The sequence below is a fragment of the Ambystoma mexicanum genome, chromosome 2p, assembly GCF_040938575.1.
Source record: "Ambystoma mexicanum isolate Mex_15411 chromosome 2p, UKY_AmexF1_1, whole genome shotgun sequence".
NCBI classification, from domain to species: Eukaryota; Metazoa; Chordata; class Amphibia; order Caudata; family Ambystomatidae; genus Ambystoma; species Ambystoma mexicanum.
The window spans coordinates 348,914,812-348,941,770 of record NC_090923.1 but is presented as its reverse complement, the minus strand read 5'-3'; the positions used below and the strand labels follow the sequence as shown (position 1 = coordinate 348,941,770).

General features: G+C 47.8%; 1 protein-coding gene across 7 annotated transcripts in view; it reads right to left on the bottom strand.

The window, feature by feature from the left end:
- SLMAP (sarcolemma associated protein) overlaps positions 1-26,959 on the bottom strand; it is a 1,535,859-nt gene that overhangs the window by 1,128,136 nt on the left and 380,764 nt on the right. For all 7 annotated transcript variants that reach the window (XM_069643684.1, XM_069643683.1, XM_069643687.1 and 4 more), the window contains exon 7: positions 13,969-14,040. In XM_069643684.1, the coding sequence (XP_069499785.1) occupies positions 13,969-14,040 (72 nt within the window). The remainder of the gene's footprint in view (positions 1-13,968; positions 14,041-26,959) is intronic.

The following is a 26,959-nucleotide window of genomic DNA, read 5'->3' as shown; positions in this document are numbered from 1 at the left end:
CCTCACACCCACATGGTTACACATGATATGCTGATCAGTGTCAGAAACTTGCTTGAGGGGGTTTGGGGAGACAAGGAACTGGCTACGTATCTGCCGATGGTGTCCGAAGATACAAGGGTACTGGGAGAAAGTGGAGGGACATATGCAAAAGATTTGACCTCCCCAGTGAGGAATCCCTAGCTTAAACCTTATTGGGGTTGGCGAGCCGGACAGCAAAAAGTGGCCCAAGTATCGTCGGAAGGCACATACCCCATCTCAGGTTAGCAGCACTAGTGGTAATAGCAAGGAAGTGGAAATCTGTACACCCTCTGCAAATATTGGACTGGATTCAAAAACAAATTTGTCTCGATGGAGTGGATAGCGTACACAATACAAAGAACACAAAGCAGGTTTATGATGGAATGGTCAACCATTTTGGACTTTCTCCAGGGGGAATTTGCTGAACAATACTGCCCCCAAAGGCTACGCATATTGGGAATATCTTGAACATTATATGGTTTCTCCAAACCAACAGTTGTGTCAACCGTGTACCAGAGGGAAGGAGGGAGTGTCGGAAGGGGAGTAGGGGATTGTTGGCAGTTCTGTTATATTTCATTTCTATGCACAATCTTCTCTACATACAAATACTCCAAGAGTTATTGCTGGGCTACTGGATTTTTGATCTGTTCCTCGCAATGAGTGGAATCCTTTTTCCACAACTACCCATTCCTTTACCCTATCTTTGGGATACTTTTATATTTCTTTTTCTAGGAGTTCCACTTTCCTCCGAGGTTTATAGCATATGTCTTGACTTTTGCAGCACACCGCACTGTGCAGTGCTGCCAGGAACCCTTTGGAGTTACCTCTTTATTTTCTGTTATAAGAGGATATTTTGATCCTTCTGATCTTTTTTTATTGTGAGATCAGCAAAGCTCACCTTATGTGGTGGGTTATACAGTATCTGCGTCATCACTACTCCAATACCTTTGTGCACCTTTTACTTCCAGGCTGTAATTACAGGGTTGGTAGGGCACAGAAGGATCACCAATGACACACAATAGTAACAGTGTTCTTTTCTCACCAATTCAAGATAGCTTGTCGGGTGGGAAAAGCCCTCATTTGACTTTAGTCTTCAGCGGGATCCCTTTGGGAAGCCTGTCATGGTTCTGGTCTGTGAGAACAGGAAATAAGGGAGGATTCCAAAACTTTGATCTTCTTTGGTCTTCTGCTGTAGTTGCCTGGAACCAGTTCCAACTGGGAGGCTGGCTGTCCTCAACAGGCAGCCAGCACCCACAGTTTGGATGGTGCATGGGTACTTATTGACTGGGTTCCTGCATAAAAGGCATGGATCCTGAGGTGGAATACATGCTGACCCCTCGAACAGATGAAACGACAAACAGGAAGAGGAGAGATGTTCACCACCACTTCCATACGACCAGAGATGCCTTCTAGGTAATCGCTGCTGTTCGACCCCTTCTTCCAAGCGCCAGGAGAGCCCCAAAAAGAACTCTCTCCCTTAGACTGGTGGGTATTATCAGTCTGAAGACTACTTCCATTTCAAGCCATCGCATGAGGAGCTGGGACCTTCACAGGCTACAAACCGCTAATACCCTGGGACCTGTGGCCACTGTGCAGTGTGCCTTCCGAAGATGAACCAATCAGTTATTCTTCACTTGTGTCTTGAAAAGGGCATCAAAATCACAGAACCACAAATAATCTTTTGTCAGATGCGATGTGCACTTCAGAAATCAGACATGGTGGTTACAGATCGAGTTCTTGTGGTGAAAAAGTATCCCGTAAAAAGAGCATTAAAATCTATTTGGGACATTTAAGAAAAAATAACTCCACGAGTCCGTAAAAATCCAAAAAGCTTTAAATCAATATAGGAACTGCCTTATGGCACACAAATCAGTTTTATATCAAAGACACTGAGCAAATTGAATGCTAGAAACTTTACAACCGTCAAAAATTGAAGATTTCAGACAAATTGTTAATAGGTCCTACACTTTTCAGTGGGAACCCCAAACAAACTCAATTTCAGAGGGCAAAGGGAAGATCCACTTTAGCGAAATCTTTCTCAGACCCTCTTTAATCAAACGTTATTTAGGGAGAGTTCTCCAATTTTGCATCTAAAATTAGATGAGGAATTAATCCAACAAACCATTAAGAAGTCCAATGCATCAGCCGACCCGGGTCCTTATGCGACTCCCATGACTGTGTTCAAGAAGCATCCAACCCTATGGTCGAAGATTCCATTTCCGTCATCACCTTCTAGTTTAGCTTCCAAAGTGCTCCCCAAGTCTTGGAAATCTTTGTTACCCTTCTTAAACATGCAAAACCGGATCTGAGAAACACTGACAAATTACAAACCTATAGCGCTCTTAAACAGCATGAGTAACATTTACTGGGACAGCATGATCCTGGTAAATTTGGAACATGCCCCTAATTTTCTCCCTGTTGATCCATTTGTGCAATCAGGCTTTGGATAGGGGATTGATGATACTTTAAATAATTCAATAATATCCCTTTTGAAACAAGCTCGACATTTCAAACAAACCATCTGGCCTTCATCAATTAGTCACAGGACTTTGACGGAGACAACAGAACTAAATTGTGTGATACATTATCAATGGGCTGCTCGTCTCCAACTGTGAACATCTTGATCCAACTCCACTCAGATAACAGCTATGATTAGTTTGGATGAGGGGGGGCGTGGCTAACTGCCATGTAGAGCGGACGGGTCTCCTGTGAGCTCCCTGCCGATGTGCCATCATAAGTAGTTTTTCCTGCATTTCTGCTAACTTTTAAAAGCTGCAACTTGCACCATTCGTCGCTGGATCCCATCAGCAGTCGTTTGTTCCGTCTTTCAGACAGTTGGAGACAACGAACGCCGACATACGTCGAGTGAGAAGTGCCGGAGCCGAGAACTAAAACGGCAGCTTCCGCGTCCTGAGTTTCGAGGGACCGGAGCGTGCCTGCACCGCAGAGGACGTCGTCCATCGGAGCCCGCTGGGGAATCGGGGCAGCCAGTCGGCCTGCACCAGGTCGGGAGAGAGAGAGGAGCAGAGCAACCGTGCTCGCAGACAGAGCGAGCCGTCCCCTGGGCCTCCATCCAGCAGTGTCCTGCCTGTGACCGCAGAGCCCTGACAAGACCTGCGGCCAGCCGGAACCACGAAGGTGGGCGGGGGGGTAACCAGTGATAGAGGACCTGCGACCGCATATTGCTGGGGCCTCAACCCCCCCCCCGCCAACACGTATCTGCGCCTGGGAGTGTCGCCGAAGCTGACTTCACCACCTTGCGCCCTTCAGCCGACACAGAGGGCTGCTCAGGCCCGACGCACTGTACATCCACAAGAACTGGTGAACCCACGGGCGGCCATAGCTTACCCGCCTCCCACACGGTCTACACCCACAGGACGGGGTGCGGGCACTGCGGAACTCCCCGGGCCTGTCGCCAGCCTCCTCGGATGTACGGAGCCCCACCTTGGCGCCCAGATATCACCGCCTCTCCCCCCTCGCGCCTACCACCTGCGCCCCCAGCGCCCTCGGCGTGAGCGGACTGTGTGCTCACAAGATGGCTGGTAAAAACGGCAGGCCCAAGCAACAACAGACCACCATGGACACATACGCAGCCAGCGAATCTCCAAATCCTGAGAGCACGAATTGTGTGCCCACAGATCTTCAACCGGACCCTACGGCACCGACGATACCTGAACCCAGTAACACCCAGCTCCTCGAAGCCATCAGACTTCTCCAAACAATGATGGAGCACAAAATTGATGCCGTTGCCATTGACATGGGCCTTCTGCGCCAAAATGTCCGCTCCTTGGCCGGCAGGACTGAGGCGCTCGAAACACAGGTCAAAGAAAATACCGAATCCAAAACGCACCTCCTCCAAGACGTAGACGAGCTCCAACAAAGGGTCAAGAACTTGGAAGACAGGGCAGAGGAAGCGGAGGGGAGAGCCCGTCGCAACAATATTCGTCTCCTTGGGCTGCCTGAGGGCATATAGGGCTCCGACCCCACTAACTATATTGAAAACCTCCTGCCGCAGGAGGTGGGAGCTGGCAAACTCTCCCAAGGTTTCTCCATTGAAAGGGCCCACAGATCCCTTGCTAAAAAACCTCCACCGGGCGCTCCACCCAGGCCGGTGATAGCAAAAGTCCTTAACTACAGAGACCGAGAGGTAATCCTAGCCTTTTTCCGAGCGGGTGGCCAAATCAAACGAGACTCCGCCACAATTGCAATCTACCCTGACTACTCCTTCCAGGTTCAAATGAACAGAGCCCAATACACACAAAGGCCAGACTGAAGGCAGCTGGGTTGCGTTACATGCTCATGTACCCTTCAAGACTCAAAGTGCTACACAACAACAGGGCACACCTATTCGACACTCCGACACAGGCCAGAGACTGGATGGACGGGCAGCAAATACCTGATATCAAGGAAAGAAAGCGGAAACCTAGATAACGTTTCTCCCGCCATTTCGATAGGAATCATGCAGCCTTCACCTACCGCCGGCGGGTTATTTGAGCCCCTACACAGCTGATTGAATCCTGATATGGAGACACTGGAGTCAAGGTCCACTCCACCCCCTGGAAAATTTATTTCTTTTTTTGGGTGTACATACCCACCCGTAGGGCACCTGGTGACCTATTCACGGTCCTACGGAGCGGAAACGGGATTGTCATAACGAGGGTAACCTCGCTGGGCTAGTTCTATGTTCGGGTTGTTTACAGTTAATGGGGGGGGGGGAAACGGGGAGTTACTGCTACAGTTGGGAACTATAAACAGGAATTACCAAGACCACGGAAGCACTCGTCATGCATTTCTGCACTAATAAGACTCGGAGTCCTGCTGGCCCCACACCTCCGTCTACGTAACACCTATGGCTGACACAGTAAAGATCGTTACGTGGAACGTTAGAGGCCTGAACAGCTTCCTCAAATGACGTGTCCAATCCTACTTGAAGAGATGCAAGGTCGGAATCGCCATGCTCCAAGAGACTCACCTATCTGCCAAAAAGCTAGACGCCCTGGCCAAAACTTGGCGTGGCACCCTAGTGGGTTCCACATACTACTCCTATGCCAGAGGGGTCCTGATCTGGATTGCCCCCACGGTCCCCTTCAGGCTTACTAGCACTAAATCAGACAACGAAGGGAGAATGGTTGTGGTTTGTGGTTCTATCGAAGGCAAAGAGCTATGCCTAGTCAGCACTTACGCACCCAACCACGACGCAACTACCTTCTTCCACTCCCTCTATACACGGCTCACCCCATATATGTTAATGTTAATGTTAAAGGTCATTTGTACCGCGCACTATCACCACCGGAGTGGTCCCCTGGCGCTCTGGCGGCTCTGAAAGAGGGGGGGGGGATGGTGGGTTAGTGGGTGGAGGCTGGAAAAGTGCAAGATTGCAGTGATGTGCTGTTGGCAGCCTCAGCCCGGTGGTTCCATCGGCTGGGCCTGGGGTGTATGCGGCCGGTAGTCGTCGTGTGCTGATGTGCGAGTCTATGTGTTTTTTTGTTTTGTTGTTGCAGTGTAGTGAAGTTCGTGCGGTTTGCTGCGCTAGAGGTTTGTGGTTGTGTTTGGTTTGGAGTTTGAGAGGTGTATGCAGAGAAGGAAATTGTTAATGGTATTCGTTAGTCATCTCTATCCTGGACTGAAACCGGTTGGGCTCGTGTAATCTTACCCGACGGGATGCTTGTACACCCTGAGCCTCAGGAGGTACGTGCCTGGTTTTCCATTCGAGGCCGTTTGAGGATCTAGCTGTCCCCTCCGCCCGCTCCCTTAATAACCTTGCATGCTCCTCCCCCCTCCACATGACTAGCGCCGCTGCTATTGTCCATACACCCGGTTGTGTGGTGATTGGTGGTATCTTGTCTGTTCCACAGCCTCGTGGGACCTAGTTGTGGCTGTGAGGGCGGTGGGGGATGGTAAGGGTTGGCTGGAGTAGTTGTATCCGTTTCTCTGGGTCTCGCGGGTGGACCCCTGTGTCCAGCGTCAGCCCTGCTGGTGCCCAGGGTACTTCTGTCGGTTCTAGCGGTTTGTCACTGTCCTTTTTTGATGATTCGTTTGTCTTATTGTTGTTTCGGTTTTAGTCTCCGGTGTTGAAGAGGTAGGTTTTTAGTAATTTTCTGAATTTAAGGTGGTCTTTGGTGTTCCTTATCAATTTTGGGATGTTGTTCCAGGTTTTCGCGGCTAAGTGGTAGAAAGCGGTGCCTCCGAGTTACTTCTTGATGTAAGGTTTTTGTTCCAGTCGGATTTCGTTGGTTGACCTGAGTGGTCTCGTTGGCTTGTAGATTGTTATTTTTTTTTTTGTAGGAATTCGGCTCCTTGTCCGCTGATTACCCTGTGCGTTATGCACATAGTTTTGAAGATGATACGCTGTTTTACTGGGAGCCAGTGTAGTGTTTTTAGGGCCGGGGTGATGTGGTCTCTTCTGGATAGTTTGAGGAGTAGTCTGGCTGCAGTGTTTTGGATCCGTTGTAGCTTCTTCAGTAGGTATTCCGGTATACCGAGGTAGAGGCTGTTTGCATAGTCGATACTTGACATGATGAGGCCGAGGATGGTGAGTGTTTTGTGTGTGAAGGAAAGGTAGTATTTATCTTGCCGTGTGGAGGAGGAAGAAGCATTTCTTGACTGTTGCGTTTATTTGCGGTTCTAAGGTTAGGGTGTTGTCCATCAGGACTCCCAGATTTTTTACTACCTTAGATGGTGATGGTATAGATCCCATTTCTTTTGGCCACGGGATGGCGGTTTCCTTCTCTTGGTCTTTGGATATGATCATGATTTCTGTTTTTCCTGGGTTGATTTTCAGGTTGTTGGCATTCATCCAGTTGAAGACTTCTTTTAGACAGTCGGTTAGGTTTGAATGATCGGCTTGGGTGTCTTTGATCTTGTAGATGATTTGAGTGTCATCTGCATAGTTGTAGCATGTGATGTTGCGTTTCTTGAAGATTCAGATTACAGGGGTTTGGTAGATGTTGAAGTACAATGGAGATAGTGAGGATCCTTGTGGTACTCCACAGTCGTTGACTCGTGGGGTGGATTTGAAGGGTTTGATCCAGACGGTTTCAGTTCTGTCTGCTAGGAATGATTTAGTCATGCAGCCTTAACTGCACCCTTGACCCTTTGCTGGACAGATCCGAAGACAAACACGACCGCCCCTCCCCTCCGGCCAAAACACTTTCCAAACTAGTCCACCAGTTGCAACTCAGTGATATTTGGAGGGACCAGCACCTGGGGCAACACGAGTACTCCTACTCCCCACCACATGCCGTGCATACCAGGTTAGATTATATTTTTCTCAGCCAGATACAGCAGTCTGTGTTTGTCGACGCGCACTATTTGCCGAGGGTGCTGTCCGATCACTCTCCCCTGCTGGTCACCTGGGAGGTGTTCCCGCCTAGACCCCCCCCCCCCAAACCCACGTGGAGATTGAGAGCCGAAGCTCTACTTGATACAGCATTCAGAGAGCACAAAAGAGACGAGACCGAAGAATATTGGGAGAACAACCTACATAGTGTTAAATACATAAGCACCGCCTGGGAGGCATATAAGGTAGTCATGCGGGGTGAGATGATCGCTGCAGTTGGGGGTGCCCAGAGATCCATCACAACCCTGTTGGAACGAGCCGAGGAAGACCTGCGCGCCCTCGAGGGCAGGGCTGACTCATCTCCCGATCATTTACTTAAAATTTCCCAACTCAGACAAACCTGCCTAAAGCACTTGGAAGACCTAGGTAAACTAAGCTCCGCCAAACACACAGAGAGAGTCCATGCCCTGGGGGACAAACCCGGAAAACTCTTAGCCTGGCTCTTCAAGAGGGAAACCCCCAGGCTGCCCATATGCCACATACTCGCAACGGACGGCACTACCATGCATGCCCAACAGGGAATTAACTCGGTTTTCTCTAGCTACTACCATAATTTGTACTCTGAGACCCCCCCGCCTTTGACACGGAGATCGAGGACGCCCTTGACGTTATCAACTTGCCAAAACTAGACTCGCATATGGCCAAGACCCTCGACGAGCCCATCACTCCCGACGAGGTCAAGGGGGTAATTAGAACGCTACCAGCTGGGAAGACCCCGGGCTCGGATGGCCTCCCAGGGGAGTTCTATAAAACCTATGAAGAAACACTCACCCCTATATTGGCCCAGGTCTATAATGAGGCCTTCGAGAGTGGCACCCTCCCGGATTCCCTGAGCGAGGCCGTGATAATACCCCTACTCAAACCCGGGAAGGACGGGGCAGATTGTGCCTCATACAGGCCCCTCTCCATGCTAAATGAAGACTGCAAGATCCTCACCGCATTGCTCGCCAACAGACTACGCAGAGTGATCCCACTGTTGATCCACCAAGACCAAACTGGATACGTCCCCGGACGATCCATCACTGAGAACCTGCGTAGGCTACATCACGTTATTTATAGTACCGAGGGAAGACCACAGAAACACGCGGTGGCGTCACTGGATGCCACCAAAGCTTTTCATTCCGTGAGGTGGGAATGGCTATATGCCACTATGGCGAAGATGGAATAGGCCCCGTATTTCTGAAATGGACCCAGTTGGTTTACGCCAACCCCACTGCAAGGGTACGAACCAATAAAAGCTTTTCCACGAAATGGTCCCTACACAGAGGCACCCGTCAGGGTTGCCCCCTAAACCCCATGCTGTACATCATCGCCGCCGGGCCTGTAGCAGCCTACCTGAGACAGGAATATGGAGATGGGGGCATCACTATAGATGGGACAACTCATCTCGTCTCTATGTACGCGGACGACACCCTCTTATATTTGCAGGGCCCTGAACACCTCCTACCCTACATTCTCGAAACCCTGGACAGCTTCCACAAGCACACCGGGATCCAGATTAATAAGAGTAAATCTTGCCTCTACCCCCTAGCCGCACTACACAGTGATTATTATGGGTCCCTCCCTCCCCTAGATCTCGAATGGCAGGCGACATCGTTTAAATATTTGGGGATAACCATACATCGAAACCCCGGCACGGAACATATACTTAACACCGTAAAGGCCAAAAACTCTCTTGAAGTCCATGGTGTTTTGGGGGCGGCTCCCGCTCTTGGTGGCCTGGAGGGCGGGCCTCCTTAAGATGGTCGCCCTACCCCGCCTATTGCATAACTTCACTAACATTCCCTTCTATATCTCCCCCGCGTTCTTTAAAGACCTCAACAAGCTTTGTAGGGGCTTCCTCTGGCAGGGAGGCAGGCATAGGGTGGCATTGGAGACCCTCCAGAGACCATACGAGAGGGGTGGGCTGAAGATCCCCAATTTTGAACTCTATTTCCTAGCCAGCCAGCTGAGACACATTGTGCGGTGGATGGCCGACGAAAGCACAACTGACACCCGCCTCCTCCAGCCGGCCCTCCCCCAGCTATTACTTAGGGATCTGCTGTGGACCAAGAAGAGTGCCCTCGAACACTGCCCTTACCTCGTTAAGCTGGGACTCCGACTCTGGAAAAGGGCCTGCAAACTGGTCGGGTCCGAGGACCCGTACTCCCCACAGATCCCCATTGCACCACTCATGTCCAACCACTCCTGGGGGCAACTTGAGACCCGTACATAATGCGAGCCCTTTGGGGTGGCCACACTTGAGGACCTAATCCAGGAGCAGACGGTTTTGGCCTTCCCGGACCTTTGCGACGCCACTGGCCTCCCGGCCGGGCAATTCCTACTGCACAGAGCGGTCATACAGGCCCTGACTAGCAGATGGCATGTCGCCATTGACCTGAATGATGAAAACAAATGTATCGAAACGATACTTAATGCTGCCGAGGGGGGCCACGAAACCTCACGTATTTATGAGGCCCTACTATGGGGCTCCACCAAAGAGGACCTCAAATTCCGGGACAAATGGGAAACCGAACTGAACTTGGTTTCTGAAGACAAAGCCTGGGGTGATATAACCCACTACCACAAAAAAGTCTCCCGAAACGCCCGCTTATAGCTCATCCAACTGTATGTTACGAACAGAGCATACCTCACCCCGGAAGCCATATCCAGATTTACCAGTGCGACCACCCAATCATGCCCCAAATGCAGCTAGCCCAAGGTTGGCATGACACACATGTTCTGGGGATGCCCAGTGATCAGAGAATTCTGACTCAAGTGAGGGAAAGAGTGGCTGGTGCAGACATTGACATTGAAGTGGACGAACCCTCGGCATGCATCCTGGGCAGGTATGGGCGTAGCAGGGAGAACAAACCCCTCAACAGGCTCAGAGACCTTATTTATATAACTGCCAAGAGGCGTATAGCCATGGGGTGGAAGAGCCCCAGAGGCCCGCCTATGCCCCTATGGTGGGGAGATCTTACTAAGTGGATCGCAGCGGAACTGCGGCATGGGAGACTGCGATCCAAGTGCAGAGACTTGGCTCTAGCGAAGAGCTACACCGTTGGGTGGCCTTAACAGTACCCCTGATATATCCAGAATCACAGGAGGGTGAGATAACCGGGGAAGGCGACCCAGGCCCGGGCATGGACTCATGACGAACATAGAACTTACCGTGGTCTTGGAGGGGGAAGGGAGGGAGGAGTGGGGGGGGGGGGGATGGGGGAGTTGGGGACTTACCTTCTGATATGCTCAACCATTACCATTGATGCCTGTTTTCTTCTTGTTATCGTTTGTTATGAAACTAATAAAATATATTTTTTTTAAAAAATGATTAGTTTGGATGACACCAGAGCCCTGCATGAACACAGTTAAGGCAGGGCTATGTGCTCACTCCATAACTTTTCAAACTGTATTTGGCGGGTTTGGGAAATGGTGGATTTAAGAACCACTTTAGCTTGTTCCAATTCTTATCCACGGAAAAAGGGCCTGTTTCCGATTCGTAATCTGGTTCACACGGATGACACAGTAGTGCTAGACCAAACCCCTAAATGCCAACTCTGTAAAGTCAAAAATCCTATTGTTTAATTGGAGGATTAACAAAAAGATCAAATTTAAATGGTACATTAATGGCCAACAAATATATCTGGTGGACAGTTGGAAATATTTGGGGGTCACTATTGAATGAAATAGCTGCCCCAAATCAACACTTTAAGAACTCCAATCCAACACTCAATTTTGACTCTCAAAGGAGGAAAACTCAAGTCAAATAAATATGGGAAAAAGGCCTCCCCTGGTTTCCATGAAGAAAAAAAAAAAAGGAAATAAAAATAACAGTGTTGCCGGTTAGAGCTTTGGAGCAGTAAATAAGTTGACTAAGATTAAATGGCAGGGAGAAATATGCCAAAAGGGAGTTCCCATTGAAGCTTTACAATAGGAGTTGGGCATAAAATCCCTACAGGCCGAAATAGATTGGAAGGTATTACTCTTATACTACAAAATGTCTAACGTCCCACCAAAACCTTATTTGTTTCACTATGTGAGCTGAAAGATCAACGAAAATGCACTGTGTTTAACCAACTGGAGGAACTAAGTACTAACAATATTTTATAAGTTTGAATTAAACAAAGAGTTGGACACCCCATTTAGAATTAACATTGACCCAGATGGATTGGATTAATACGAGAGCTAAAAACGTTAATTGTTCCGATTCAACATGTAAGACAAAGAATTGGGTAATTTATCAGAATATCTAAGGAAATATCCAAAAAGGTGTTGGAGGTATAATTTTCTAAGAATAAAAAGGTTTGTTTGTTTTATTATTTATAACACTCACCAGACCCAAGGGTATCGGGCGCAAAGGCATCAAGAAGGTTTACAGCTTAGGCTACATTACATTTGAATTTCAGAAAGTGTTTACAAAATATGTACAGAAATGAAACATAAATACACATGCATAGTGAGCCTATGATAAGCGAGGGGACGAAATGCATAGGGGAGGGAGAGGTAGGAAGGGGTGGAAGAGGTAGCATATTAGAGGTCCTTTTCCCTGATCCAGTGAATGTTAGACCTGAAGTGGAGGTATGATTGGTCTTCCCTTAGGGCAGGAGGAAGGGAGTTCCATTGTTGGGCAGCTTTGACCTGAAAGCTGTTGCCACCGGTTTTAGTGCGTTTAAATCTGGGTATAGTGAGTAGATTGGTGTTGACAGATCTGGTGGGGCGGGAGGAGGAACGTCTCGTGAATCTGGCAATGAGGTATTGCAGGGCAGGGTTGTGGAGACATTTGTCAGTCGGCAAGGCTACTTTTACATTGATTTTGTCTGTTGTGGTGAGCCAGTTATTGGCTGTTCTGATGTTAGAGATGTGGGCTTTTTTGGGGATACTCAACGCTGCTCGGAGGGTGTTATTTTGTAGGATTTGGATTTTATTGGTGATGTATTTCTTGCCCCCTAAATACATGGTGTTGCAATAGTCCGAATTTGATAAAACAAGGGCTCTTGCAAGAGTCGTGTTGCTGTTGGAGGATAGGAAGGGCTTCGCTGCTCTGATTAGCCTGCAGGTATAGGCAGTGGTAGAAGCCATAGCGTTTACCTGTTTGTTGGAAGGTGAGGGTGGCGTTTAGGTAGAAGCCAAGGGTTTTGACTTCCTTGGCTACTTTAATATTGTTGCCATCCATTATAAAGCTGGTGTAGTTGTGGCCAAGTTTGTTGATATTAGTTAGTTTAGATTTCCGTCTTGTAATCATTCAGGCATAGACTGTTAGAGGCCATCCATGCCTGGATGATGAGGTACACCCTAGTCACCAAGGCCACATTTTTGTTGTAGTCTCAGTCTCTAGTCAATGGAATGAGGATCTGGGTATCATCGGCACAGTTTGTATAGGTGATACCCAGACCGACGAGATCATCAAAAAGGGGCTTTGTGAATATGTTGTGTAGGGTCAGGGAGGTGCAGGATCCCTGGGGCACTCCACAGGTAATGGGTATAGGATCAGCGGAGGCCGATGAGAAGACCCGCATTTTCCTATTGTTTAGGAATGACTGTATCCAGCCAATAGCTTTGTGCGAAAAAGGCGCAGCTGAGCCCAGGTGGTTGCAAAGGATTTTATAGTCTACTAAATTGAACGCTGCAGAGAGGTCGAGTAAGAGCAGTAGAGCTGTTTTGCCATTATCTGAGTCGATTTGTGCCTTTAGGGCAATCAGTGCAGTTTCTGTCCCATGTTGGGGTCTGAAACCAGACTGACGGACTCCTAGAAGGTGTTTTGATTCTAGGTATTGTTGTATTTGAAGGAAGGCTTCCTGGTCAAGAATTCTGAGCAGGAAGGGCACTGTGGTAATGGGTCTATAATTGGTTGGTATAGAGGGGTCCAGTGTTTGTTTTTTGAGTAGTGGGAGAACCCATGACTCTTTGAGGTTCTTAGGGATGATGCCTGTGGAGAAGGAGGCATTGATGAGTTTAGAGATAAAAAGGTGAGAGGTCTCTGGCTGCGTCCTTTATAATTTGAGCTGCGCAGGGTAAAATGTATCTTGACCATACCAGCAGTAGCAGTATAAGAAACAAACATGGCTCAGGACAAATTGTCGATTCTGTGGAGATGATTGAATCTCTAAAAATGAAATGTTTCTCTATCCAATCAAAACGGACAGACTATTTTGAGGCATATTTTAGGTATAAGTTACATGGGACCATTTGGCACAATATTGCAAGTGGAGAATCGGACTATGTATACTGCAGTGATGAAATTCATTTCAGACATTTTATTAGAAAGAAAGCATTTATGAAGAAAGAATGTACCAATCATGCTAAATCTGTCAGTCAGTTTTAGATAGAAGGTTCAATATTCGGTAGCACTAACTTGTGTTAATCAAAGCCTGGATTAGGGAGGAGGGTCATAATGAGAGAGGGACAGCTCTAGGGCCCACTAACATTTCAATAAACACCCTTGAACGGTTTCCGAGTATTGGAGCATTCTTAGAGTCATCTATGACAGCAACAACATGTCAAACAGCCTAGTTATCATTTAACAAATGATAACAAAAACCTCTCAATAAGCTTGCAGCGATGAAGACTGCTGGACAACTAAATAATACATTTGTATTGTGCAATAACGTCATCTAAAGATATATACTTACTTTTGAACATGCTTGTAATTGGTTTCCCATTACCTCTAACCTTGATAAAAGCCGGTCTTCATCTATCAATGCCTAAAGTAGAGAAAGACATTTTTAATAAAGAAAACATGTGTTACTTTCAACATTGATTTATGATTATTAGCCTTTTATAGCATGCATCATGCACTACAAGCACCCAGAGCACAGTACAGTCAACTAGGATTAAGGATTAACAACAAATGATTTGCAAATTGATTTAGACCATGGATACTACACAAGTGGCAAGATCTTTATACAGAACAAGTTTTTACCTGAATTATCTAATGCCAAGCTTCTTTGATATACCCCGGGAGGGCCTTCCATAGTCAAGTTTCAAACTTACGATGGCATAGTTGTGCATTTATATTAGGTCTGGAAGCACCTCTAGACCTTCATCTTTGCTTCTGCTTTCTCTCCTCCGCTCCCCTGCTGAACTGACTGAAACTGCACTGGTCACCTGGCTACCCTCTGATCTCGGACCCAGGTCTGCTCCCCTGCCAGCTGCAAACCTGCACTGCCTCCCGGGCAACCCCTGCACTTGGAGGTTGTTTATGTATCCCTACAGACCCCCCCCCAGCTCTTGCCACTTGATGTCTGCACTTAGCCCTGTGCTTGCCACTACCTGGCTGCACTTTACCTATAGTTTTTATTTATTCTTTACTGTTGATCCTATGTATTGAACAGCCTCTCCCTCTTCCCCCCCCCAGTACTTTCCCCTCCCTCCACTTGCACAATCTCAACGTCACCTGGCCTAGTAAGATTTTTCTTTGTCTTCCCTCTGTTGCCCCAGCCCTGGCCTCGTCGCGCCTCTAAACACTTGTGCATAAGCACATTTTAAATGCCTTATCATATCATACCTTTTGGGAAGCAGAGTGGTTATGCGCTTTGAAGTTTAACTTGCACATGTTTACAAACTCTCAATGCCTGAAATGTATAATGGTCCTTTCTAGATGGGGCTGATGTGGTGAAAAGTAGATGCTGAGCAAGTAATCTGATATTGGTTTCTTTCAATTGGCACAATTTTTTCCTTTGGTCATGCAGAGCTTTTGCTCTTCCCTAATCAACAGTGGAGTATTTATTGAAATGTATTTCAAGAATTATTTTCGTTTCACAAATATACTTTACACCATTTTGTATGGAACCTACAGACTTCTAAACTAAATTTTCTTACAAGAAACAGACAATTTAACTTACAAACGTAGCATTTGATTGATATTCTTCTGTACACAAGGACATCTATCTTTTGAAAAAAATTTAAATTGTTTGTGAAACAGGTTGAAAGTGACATCCTGAAACCAATAATCTTTTAACATGGCAGCTCCAAAGGATTGGGTGGCCACCAAAGTTTTCAAAGAATACATGATTGCATTTTGTGTTTGCACTCAACCTCCAACATGTCTATAACATGGGGCAATCTACACATTTGCCAATTGCTGGTGCAGGTCCCAAAGCAACACCTAAAAAAACAAAATTAGCCTAAGCCCGAAGCATGCGGTAGAAGCTCTGATGTAACAACTTGCAGAGGGTCACAGGTCAAAGTGCTAATCAGATTGAAAGATTCTGGCTTTAGGAACGTTTTAAGCAAAAGTGAGCAGCACTTAGACCTCTTAATCGAGCAGGACCAGCTGGTTTAAATGCGTCTGTTAGGAAAAATCCTGTGCAGTGCCCTTAGGGACCGCTAAACACAATTAAAACTACAGGTGGCAATACAAGTTTTACCTTTGGTACAAGCCTGTACCGCTATGACAGAGTGGTAGCAGTGGCGGGGCAGCCAGGCTTATCTCTCAAGAGTATATGAGCAGTAGCAGAGATTACACAAAGGGACCACAATTACTGTGACTCAAGCAAACACTGAGTCAAGATATCAGGCAGAAAAATAGAAGTACATTTATTTTTAAACCATTCGTTATAAACACAACACTTCTATTAAACTTAAATAAAAACCACACGTTAAATAGACTACAACTAACCAATTGACTTTGTACATAAGTCTCAAGGTAAGAACCATGTGTTTGAATAAACTAGTGTTACGAACAAAACACGTTACCACGAATACGATTGCGATCACTTTTTGACAGCTCAGTCTACTAAATAAATGCGTATCCATGACATGAAATGCTACCGGGGCAAACACACTTAGCACCTGAGATACCCAGAGGGAGTTGGGGGCAAAAATCACAAGCAATATTTTGGTTAGGCAGACAGAATGGAGAAACACTCAGAGACAAGAGTTCAAAAGTCAAAGGGCCGGAGCCAGGGTCAAGTGACACCGGGGGCCTGTTGCCGAAGATCACACAGTCAAATAGTTCATGATTCAACGTAGCCAAGAGTACTTCGATATTGTCAATGTTCGGAAGCAAAAGTTATAAGAAGGAGGGAAGACAAGGGCAAGCCTTGCAAATGAAGAAAAGGGGTTCACCCAGTTTCCTCAAGTAGAACACATACCTTGTTCCAATGGTGCAGCTGGTGCCCGGGCAGTAGTTCCTGTTGGTTTCCCACAGACCCACGATTCCTGTAGCTTTGTTGTGAAGGACGACGTCTGAAGGGGGTCGGCACCACACAGGGATGAAGCCGGCAGCAGCGACGAATAATAAAAGGTGTGCTCCTTAAAAACAGGAGAGGCTCTTCAGATGGCTATCCAGACCACTACAGCAGCGTGAAGCGATTTCCACCAAGGAAGAGGTTCCTCTGGCTGTAGAAGATGAGCTGGTTGTCCCCACCAAACTCAAGGGAAGACGACTCCGGACTGGATCTTCTCCAAGTCATTGAAGGGAAGATAGCTCAGGACTGCAGCAGGGCTTCACCGGGACGGGGTAGTTGCAGCAGCCGTCTTTCTCTCCACTTCTCTTCGGTTCCTTGTAGTTCCAGTGGCGACTCTCTGACTTCTAGCCTAAGAGACTTGCCTTTTATGCGAAAAAACCCCATTCACACAGCCTGGCTGTCAATCACCCAGCAGGGGGGTTGTCCAGCCCGGACAACTACCCTGGCCAATCATGACAAAGTGTGACTTGGGTTTCCTAGGATACTCTGTGCAGGGGGTGACTACACCCCTCCCTCACATTCAGCTCACCTAGACACCCAGGCGCCTTGAGGAGGGCTTCTGAGCAGAAGCCTGCCAAAAGACAGTGAACAAAGAAGGCAAACCTAGTTTGCTGTGCAAAGTAAAACACAAGAACGACTTTAACAAAAAGAAATGGCAAATAAACCCAACCAGAGCCAAAAGGAATACGATTTGGTCAAGCGGGTTTATGTTCGAGGCTAATATAATAGCAAAGAACAGTACCACGTTTATCTAATATAATCGCAGTAGAAAATTTAGGCTAGATACCACTGCCACCAGCCAAGTCTAAATGTTAAAAGAGCGAAACAATGCTCTAGGAGGTACAGATACAAAGGGATACGAATTAACCCTTTCCAGTACCCCATGGAAAATGGGGTGTACTGGATCTGTGGTAGATTGATTAAGTAAAGTTAATGGTAACTTTACCCATTTTCTGGGGGACGGTAGTCGCAGCAGAAATGGAGTCGATGGAAGTCTCAGACAACCCTGTGTCACGGCACTGAAGGTGCTGTGTGACGCACAAAAAGAAGGGGGCTACTGAAGTGGTGTACTTCAGAGTCCACAATCACAGAAACAGGTAGAAACACATAGCAAAACACAGGTAAGATTGGGGGGGAAAGCTCTCACTCTTACCAAGTGGAAAAATAAACTCCAGAAGTCCAGCAAAGCTGCTGGGGGACTCACTAGGTGAGAGAAATTAGCCATAAATGGGAATTCTCCCCAACAGCCTCCATGACCCAAACAAAGCCTTGCTGCTTGACCTGTTTACAACGGAGGCAGTAGCACCAGACACGCGAGGGTGGTGGAGTCAGTGACTAACAGATGCCTACCATTAAAAAACCTTCATCAATGACTCCCAAGACAATGAGGACTCACGGCTTATAGAATCTGCAGCAATATGAGTGGTTGCACCAACTGTATCCACCTTACTGAACATGGATCCAACTCCAGTGCTGGTCACCATCTAAAATGCTTGACAACGTGAGTTTTCAGCGGCCAACAGCTTCACTATACTGCAGAATCAGATCACCTTAGGCACCGACACTGCAATATCTACTGTAACTATAGACTCACACCCTCCTACTTAACTGGAGACTGTCTTTGCCAGCGTGGAACTTTTCATTCCACACAATTTCAAACTTTTTGACAGCTTGCAGTTGCTTTACAACAACGCGGAGTGCTGGTCTATTGTCTTTACACTGCTACATTGACTTCTACCAGGGAAAATGTAATCCCTTTAAATTAAATATCACCTTAAAGGCATCCCAATCCTAGGTGCCCGATGCCCCGGTTTAACTGAAATCCCCGGGTGACACCAACCTGGCACTGTTACAGCCTAAAGTCTTGAAACATCCTTTTACAAAGTGCATCAACTATCAGTCTGCATTTCCTCTTTCCCGTAAAGTAAAAGAAATAACCTTTGGAATATTTTGCATGGATAGTCCCTTATTGTAGGTCAATCAATGTTTATTGTACCTTTAAACCATTCAACTCCCATCCTGACAGTACTGCCTGGCTGTGTTACCATGTTTACCACTAGGAGGATCAGCTGGACTGGAGGGCAACTGATTTGCCTAGTTGTGGGTAGAGTACTCGCACCCGGAGTGGAGTCTTTCAAACACAACAGTGCAGTCCCAAATTATCTTTATTTGGGTAAGCAGAGTTCCAAAAGGTTTTTCCAACTGTATGTTGTTCAAAGGGTGCAAAACAGACAAGTCTGCTTCAGTTCTTTTTTTAATGCATCCATATAATTCTGCCTAGGCAAACCATAGCATTTTGTAAGCCTGCTTATTCATACAGGTCATATCATAGCACCAAGAGATGACACACATTTCAGGTGTTGCGTCAGTTTATCTAGTTAATTTACTTCTGGACTTGGTTGCATTTAAAATGTGCAACCATGTTTGAAAAACAGCTTGCTAGGCTACAGTTCAGTGATCATCAAACATCCTGGTATTGCTTTGCAAAAGCATTATTTTTTAACTTGCTTAGCCAACTCGGACCCATTCAATTCAGGCTAAGACAGAAAACCGGTTTCCAGTTCATTTAAGGCACTGCAGTATTTATCTAAAATGGAGAGCGCCTATGAACCACCTGCGAAAAACCTTATCCCCAAATTCTGTTATTTGCAGGAAAGGAGGATTTGATTGGATCAAGCTTGTAGACTGAGCACAGTATGTTTTTGGGGTAGAGATACATGCCACCTTCTCAGCGGTCATGATCACTTCTATTCACTTACTTTAACCATTGCAGGTAAATTGATATGCCTTTTTCTGCCCCTTCAAGCAAAAATTAGAATTTCACCTTATTGTTTTTCATAGGATAGAAAAACCTAAAGATCAATCCGCAAATTATTCTGCCCCATTCATACAAGGATACTTCTTAATGCAGTGAACCACCCTATTTTGTTAACTTCACCTCGACTTATTGGTTCATTCGATAATTGAGGTCAGGTTTAGGAACTTCCAATATTTTTATCCAGAAATAATAACGTTGACCTTTATGCACAAAAAGCTAGTGCCAAATTCTATCCATTCTATTAGTTGGACAGTTAGCTATACTGATAATGCACTTTAGAACATTCTTTTGTGCATCTAGGTGTATGCCCCTTGAGTATCACTAATCTTGGTCAGATATAGTGCTTAAACAACGTACTGCAATTGGATCCTGTATCAAACAAGCGCCCATTTCTAGGTGGAAGGCTACTATTGCCCAGGTGCTGTAATTGAGCACTTCAGTCGAATCTGCTCATCAAATGCACAATAATGTCACACCCATTCAAAAATCTACCCTCATTCTTAGTCGTAAATATGAATATATGTGAATCGGGGCAATGCCAGAGAATCCATCCACAAACGTCTACAAACCACCCAGGAAAGTCCTGCCGCCATGCTGTAAAACCACATTAAATTCCCAAACTATAAAAAAGTAGCATTGAAATTGCATTCATTACAGCAGATTCAAATGGATACAACGTACTAAGCTAAACCCGCATTTTTCATCACCACCAAGCACATGCAAGCAACTATTTAAATCTCTTTTATAGCGCTCGAATTACAGTCAAATATTTTTTCATTTGTGTTCCAAATTGAATAACGTAGAGGCTAATTCTAACTGGGGGCTAAATGTGAGCTGCAATTGATTGGACTGTCTAATCCTGGTTTTAAAAAAGTACACATTTTCATTTGTGTCTTTTCTTCTCAATCCACGTTTTAATTACTTTAAAAAGTACTTTTTTACTGCACGTTTTGCATTAATCAGTAAAATGCTATCTTGCATTTTGTGACAAGGTCAGTACCGTGGCCTGGTCAAAGGGGGATGGTAACTCTTCTCAGCTGGGGTTCGGAGGCCTACTAGGAAGGCAGTCCTTAGCCAGTCCTAACCCTCAGGATGGCAGTGGTAATTTAGAGGGCCCCAATGCCTGTCCCCTTTACCCCCTTTCTGCCAGCTTATGTTTGGGCAGTACTGCTTTACCTTATGACCTGCCTCAGAGAAAATGCTCGACAGACTGTCTTTTTGAGTCAACAATGCACAAGACTAACCAAGATGAACAGCAACAAAAAAGGAGAAACTCCTCCCATGCCCAATGTTATGGGCGAAAAAAAACTAAGGACTGGACCCAACCCAAAAACAAATAACCCGCCGGCCTCCTTCACTATCAGGGCTGTTTTGCCTAAACAAAGGGAGAGGCACATGACATCAGATTGCAAACGCAGCAGCTCCAAAAGTCCCCATGCCACTACAGTAGAACTTAGAAACAAACCCAAAGCAAAGCTCACTATCAATCTGTCTACTTTAAAAATCAATGGGCACGAGGCCACCAGTGGGTGCGCACATACGATGGCAGCCTGAGTTCACAGCTCCTGCATCCACTGGGCCGTTTTGGGGACTTGAGCCCCCCCCCTTACTGGCCTCCTCCCACAACCCCCAAAGGAAAAAAAATGGGGTAGTGGGGTACAAGGTCGGAATACCCACAGAGCACCCAGAGAAAGTCCTGCATCTCGGGACCCCCGCACAGAGCTAATCAGGTGACTCAGCAGAACCAAGGAGGAGCCGCTCTGCGAGAGCCCAGTGTTAGGGAGAATTCTCATTTCATGGCTAATTTCCCTTACCTATAGTGTCCCCCAGCAGCTTTGCTGGATTTGAAGGTTTTTTTTTTTTTTTTTTTTTTTTTACCAGCTAAGAGTGAGACTCTTTCCCACTCTTAGGCATTTTCGCTATGTCTGTTCTAGGCTATTTTTGTGTTTAATGCCTATGGGATCTTTTCTCTCACACATAGGAACCTTCTTTATGCACATGTGTCAAACAGCACCCTCAGTGCAGTGGCACAGGGGTGTCATAGCGACCCCCAAACAGACTCCATACCCTGGGGCGGACTACTGTCACCCAGGGCATGTAAAGTCCCCATTGACTTTACTAGTCGATTTTTATGGAAGTATTGGAAGGGGTTAATAGTTTTTCCCCTATGTTCATTTTAGAGAGGGTACCTTAAAGTCCCCCTCTACAAAGTTTCTGGCTGGTGGCAGTAGTTACTACCTTTTATATTCGACCATAAATATTTCTCTATGGGATGTTCCCATTGTTCGAGGCTACCACTTTTACTGACAGCCTCTAACATACCGCCGGTCTATTTTCTTATTAACTTTACTCCGGTAGGTTTTATTTGCCAGAACTTTGATAAAACTTCTTTCTCGAGTCTTAGTCCATTTTCCTAATCCAGGTCGGGCATCCTTTGTTCGTCCTTTTGGTGGGCTTCTGCCAAGAAGCCCTCCTTTCGGCGCCACTGAGTCTGGGGTGGGTCTGTTTGGGAGGGGGGAGTAGAACCCCTGGACAGAGATGCCACAGCAACTCAGGTCGCACTCTAACTTGATAGGCTGGAGGGTCTCCCGCCAAGACGACCACTCCACTGCGTGAGTAACAGCTAGGCTGTATGAATGGGTCTCTTTCTGCATAAAAGCAGGGTCCCGAGGACTGGAAGAGAAAGACGTCGCCACTGGAACTACCAAACCGAAGGGGAGAGAAGCCAGAGACATCTTCAGCATCTATACCACCGGTGAAGCCCTGCCGGATCGTCTCACCACTTTTCTTCCACACGACGAGGGGAGATCTTCAGCAAAGTGCCTCATTCCCTTGAGCTGGTGGGGTCAACCAGTTCGCCCATCGCATCCTCGTACCTGCCTTGGTCTACTCGACAGTTCCCCGCACTTGAAGAACGGATAGCCAGGCAGCTATCGACCCAGACCGCAATTAAAAGGAGTGTACCTTTTAAACTTCGTTTGGCAGCACCGCGGCTGGTTTCATCCCTGTGCAGTGCAGCGACTCGAAACTTCCTCCACGACGAGAGCCTCTCTTCCTCTGCTGGACCCCTCGACCTGCAGGAACTACCAGGAACAACCGCCACCGCAGGAGCCACTTATCCACATTTAGGGTACATTGTTCCGCCACGCCGCCCTTTCTCCGTGGTAGCCCTAAAGGTGTTTGAAATCCTTTAACTACTTGTGGGGTCGGCCTCCCACCCTTTTAACATTGTCTTTCGCCTCGCATCTACCTCTTCAAAAGTTTTCTACTAAAGACTTGACTGCAGCTACAAGAACATTTTTGCTCCTAAGCTCTTGGTCCTGTACCACTGACTTTGGCTGATTTGTTAGATCTGCTCTCACTAGATTAGTTTTCAATGAGAAATGTGTTGATGCACTGAAATCTTCTAAACCCCTCTTCCTTCCTACTGTTTTAACCTGTGGAGTACCATTTTGCTCAGTTTTCATTCACTTATCTTTTGATTAAGGTGTTACTGTGCATTACTTGTCCACCAAACTTCAGGGAAGTGTTGCTAGCGGATGTCTGAAGATATTTAGACTGAACTTGTACTTTGCCTCCCTTTCGTTGAATTGTTAGAGTGCCATTTATAGTTGGTTTTCACTGTGCCATTTTGCTCAGTTTTCACAATACCACAAATGTGTCTACAATTGAATAGGGAGTTGTATATGCTTTTCTTTTGACTAAACTTAACTTACTTTATTAACTGTGATCTATGTGTTGATTTAGAAGTGTATAAAATAAATATATATTCTCTTTTTAATACAAAACTTTGATCAGTGTTTCCTTGCTCCATAGTACTGTATTACCTATTGTGTCAACCCTGAATACTGCTCATCTCCCTCTTGAGATAAGTGACTGCTCAGCCACAGTTACAACTAAATCTTTGTGGTACAGACTGATACCAAAGGGGATTTATTGCTCTCACCTATAGTCCTAATCTGGGGTTGTGCTCCCTAAGGGAACTGCCCTGGATTCTGCCAAACACCCAGGAACAGGCAAAACAGAAGGAACAAAAATCAGACCAAGAACACGGGTGCTGGGCGACTGGTGCCCTGCAATGGAGGTCCCTGTGGGCGCTGACCCCACACCACAAACTGGGAACACGTCGGGAGAGTAAAGAGCCACATCTCGGCAGCAGCCGCACACCGAGGGAAAGGCACTTGTGACTCAGTCTTCCAGGGAGAAGCAGGCAAGCAATAAGGATCCAGGAGAGGGGGGCAAGCACCCTGACCCCCCCCCCCCTACCCCTCTAGAGAACCTGCCTCCTGGCCTAGCGGGTCCGTCCCCTGGCTGGGAGAGTGTGCAGGACCCGGAGCTGCACACATAGTAGAGGTGGCTCCCCACTGGGAGCAAGGAATATACGGGCCGAGGCCCAGACTGGAAAAAAGGTGAGGAGGCCTGCAACCCCAGAGTGGAGACCCGGAGCGAGCGGAGGGGGTGCCCACCCCCGCCTCACTGCTGGACAGTGGTCCGCTCCCCTCAGGGTGGGGAGCCACATCAGGTGGGATCAGGGAGAGAGGGGGCGGAACATATCGGGCCAGGGAATATTCAAGACCGAAATATTAAGTGCACACCTGTTTGCCCCCCCATGCCCCATCCGCCGGCGGCCCTGACACTAAACCCATGGTAGAAAGAGCCCCCGGAGTGAGCGCACAATCCCAAAAGCTGGGCAGGCCAAAGAGGAAGTGGGGCAAAGAAACACTGCTCATACAGGATGGGTCAGCAGATTTATGGTCATTGCTGACCTCTCCAGGCCCCAACCAACCTTGCGGCGAATGGGGACACTCCCCACAGCGCAACCTGAGAGAAAGACAACTTGAACGGGACCTTGGGCCCTTACGCAAAACAAGGATAAGGGCCGAGTGTAGCCCATAGGTGGCCCACCACACTGGGAAGAACAGGGGAAAGAAGGAGGCAAGGGGTAGTAACCCAGATCAAGGCAGGGGACCAAGCTCAGAATAAAGACCCTTTCGGCAGTGGTACAGGCTTGCAACCTCCAGTGGCCAGTGAAGGTGCGGGGGGCTTGGGCTGCTGCCCCGAACCAGGCGTATGTGAGCGCAGGGCCAGCCCCCAGGTGATGAGGACAACCTGAACAAGTTTCTGAGGCACAGAGGTGAGGGAAACTCCCCCCCATTGGAAGCAAGGAGGGGGGCAGGAGTTCCCCACTGCCCTGGGCGGACATACTAGGTGAACCCAAACGGGACGTGAAGTGACCTAGGGACCTCAATCCAAAAAAAAGTCAGGTGCCACGCCGATGGACTCCACAGCAATGGAAAAGGGCTTTGCCTCGGTCCTGCAAGAAATAAGAGACATGAGGTCAGACAGCTCAAAAACTGGAAGAAATTGACCAAAGGGTGGACACGGTTAAGGACAGGTTGCTACAGCTGGAAACTAATCAATCGTCCTCCATAGCCGAGGAAGCACATATAGACATGAGACTGGAGGCACTGGAGAAAAGAGATGTTGAGGGCCAGGAAAATGGACAATTTTGAGAACCAAGAGAGGAGGAACAACCTCTGTTTTTTTGGGGTTCCGGAGGCGGAAGGGGGTACGGAAAGAGACATACATAGAGTGGTAAGGGAAGTGATCTGCCTCCTCTTTGCGAATTAATTAACCACAGAACCCACAATAGACAGGGCGCACAGGGCAAGGTGCAGGGCGGAAGGCCCCCAGTCTATCTTGGTCCACTTTCACTATTACACAGAAAAAACAAAAGGTGCTGGAGGTGGCCAGTAAGGCTCTGGATATTACATACAACAATGCAAAGAGGGGGGCGTGGCCAACTGGCCATGTAACGGGACGTGCCTGAGGGAGCTGCTCCGTGGATCTGACACCGATTTGTGTGCACATGCATTAATAACTAGCGAGTAGCTGCAGGACTGGAGACATGGCTGTGTGAATGGGTCCTCTGTCATAACTGAAAACTAGAGGAATCGCGCTGTCAACAGAAGAGAAATTGACTTGAAAACATTTGGCGGCTCCGCAACACAGAAGCCAAGATGGCGGACAACAAAGGAAGTTCGGCCGGGGCAGTAGAAACAATCTTGCAAACCTGTACGCATTGCGGATGAAGGGACACTGTCCCGTGGAGGCAGAGTGAATCTACACGCCTGTGACGGCGAGCAAAGACCATCAGCGTGGTCGCGGAGCCATTGTGTGGAGTTCGGTGAGACAGGCGAGCTCAGGATGTGAGCCCTGAGGCTGCGTGTGAGGAGAGGTGGGGGCTGGCATCTGGAGTCCGTGCGGCCCCCTGGCTACGCGGTACTGTTGGACCTACTGCTCCCTGCCACCCGCGGACAGGTGCCTCTACGTAAAGAAGCCCGTGGGAGGAGCTGAGGAGCGTGGAGGATATGGGAGGTGAGCAGCTAGCAAGACTGATGGTCCCGCGATTGCACAAAAAGTGCACTATGGACGAATGAACACACGTGCGTGCGTGCGTGCACAGGGGGTTGCTCCCTAGAATAAGTTCTTGCAACAAACGGAATTTTGAAAGTGATCGGCGTGGCTTGCCGGGCACTTCCCCTGCGTGGAAGGCGAGGCCGGACGAGCAGCGGCCGGAACGAAGCGCTGCCAACACGCAAGTGGATGTGAAAAGACACGGGCCCCTTGCCCTGTGCACAAAGTGATGTCCATCGGTTGGATTGCGACGGAAGGTCCTCGAGGCGGATAACGTATGGGCGCAGGAGCCGCTCCTGGGGAGAACTCCTTAAGAATAGCGTGAGCTCCTGGGTCCGTGGCTGCATCCACCTGCAGAGCGTTGCCAGGTGGAATGCAGCTGGTGGAATCATAACTAAACAACAAACTGGGCGGTGTGGGTTTTGAGGGAGCTGCACAGAGAGGGTTCCATCTGATAGGAATCCTGACTATCACGAGCTGCAAGCCTGCACAGAGCAAGAGTTGAAGCATGGTAATACTGCACAGTTTAAGTAATGTGAGACCAGATCTTGCACAGAAACACAGAGGCGGCTCACCGAATTACCTCCACTCATAGGTACATATGAGACCTGGAACCTGTGGCTGAGCATGGACTGTGGTGGCCACTAGCCAGGGGAAGTACCAATTGAGCAGACTGAACAAAGTGCCAGATGCCAAGGGGAAGAATAGGCCTTCTCGCTCAGGCTGATTTATAAGCCTTAGGGGCTCCACCGCCGCACTACTCCTGAGGATACAAGCTACAGGAGGCTGTAAGACCAATGGAGAATGTGTGAGGACACAACCCACCGGAAGCCATAGCTCTGCGCACTCCGGTCCACGCAGGGTACCCCAAGCTAACAGCCTGGGGCTGGAGTGACCCACTGACATTACTGCAGACCACAGTAATAGAATTGCCACACCAAGAACAAGTAGCCTTGGACACTTGAGCTGGATCACAAGATGGCGGGGAGAGTGGTGAAGGCCAAAAGCAAACAACCTACGATGGACGCTTTTGCTAAGACACAGCAATCTCCAGCGGCATTGATGCACACTGGCGCTACTGCACCCACGGAAAGCCCCCAGGGGATCGAAAACCACCAGATATTAACAGCCATAATGGAACTAAGGGACTCATGGGGGGTAGCAATGGCGCACCTGCGGACCTCCTTGGAAGCCAAA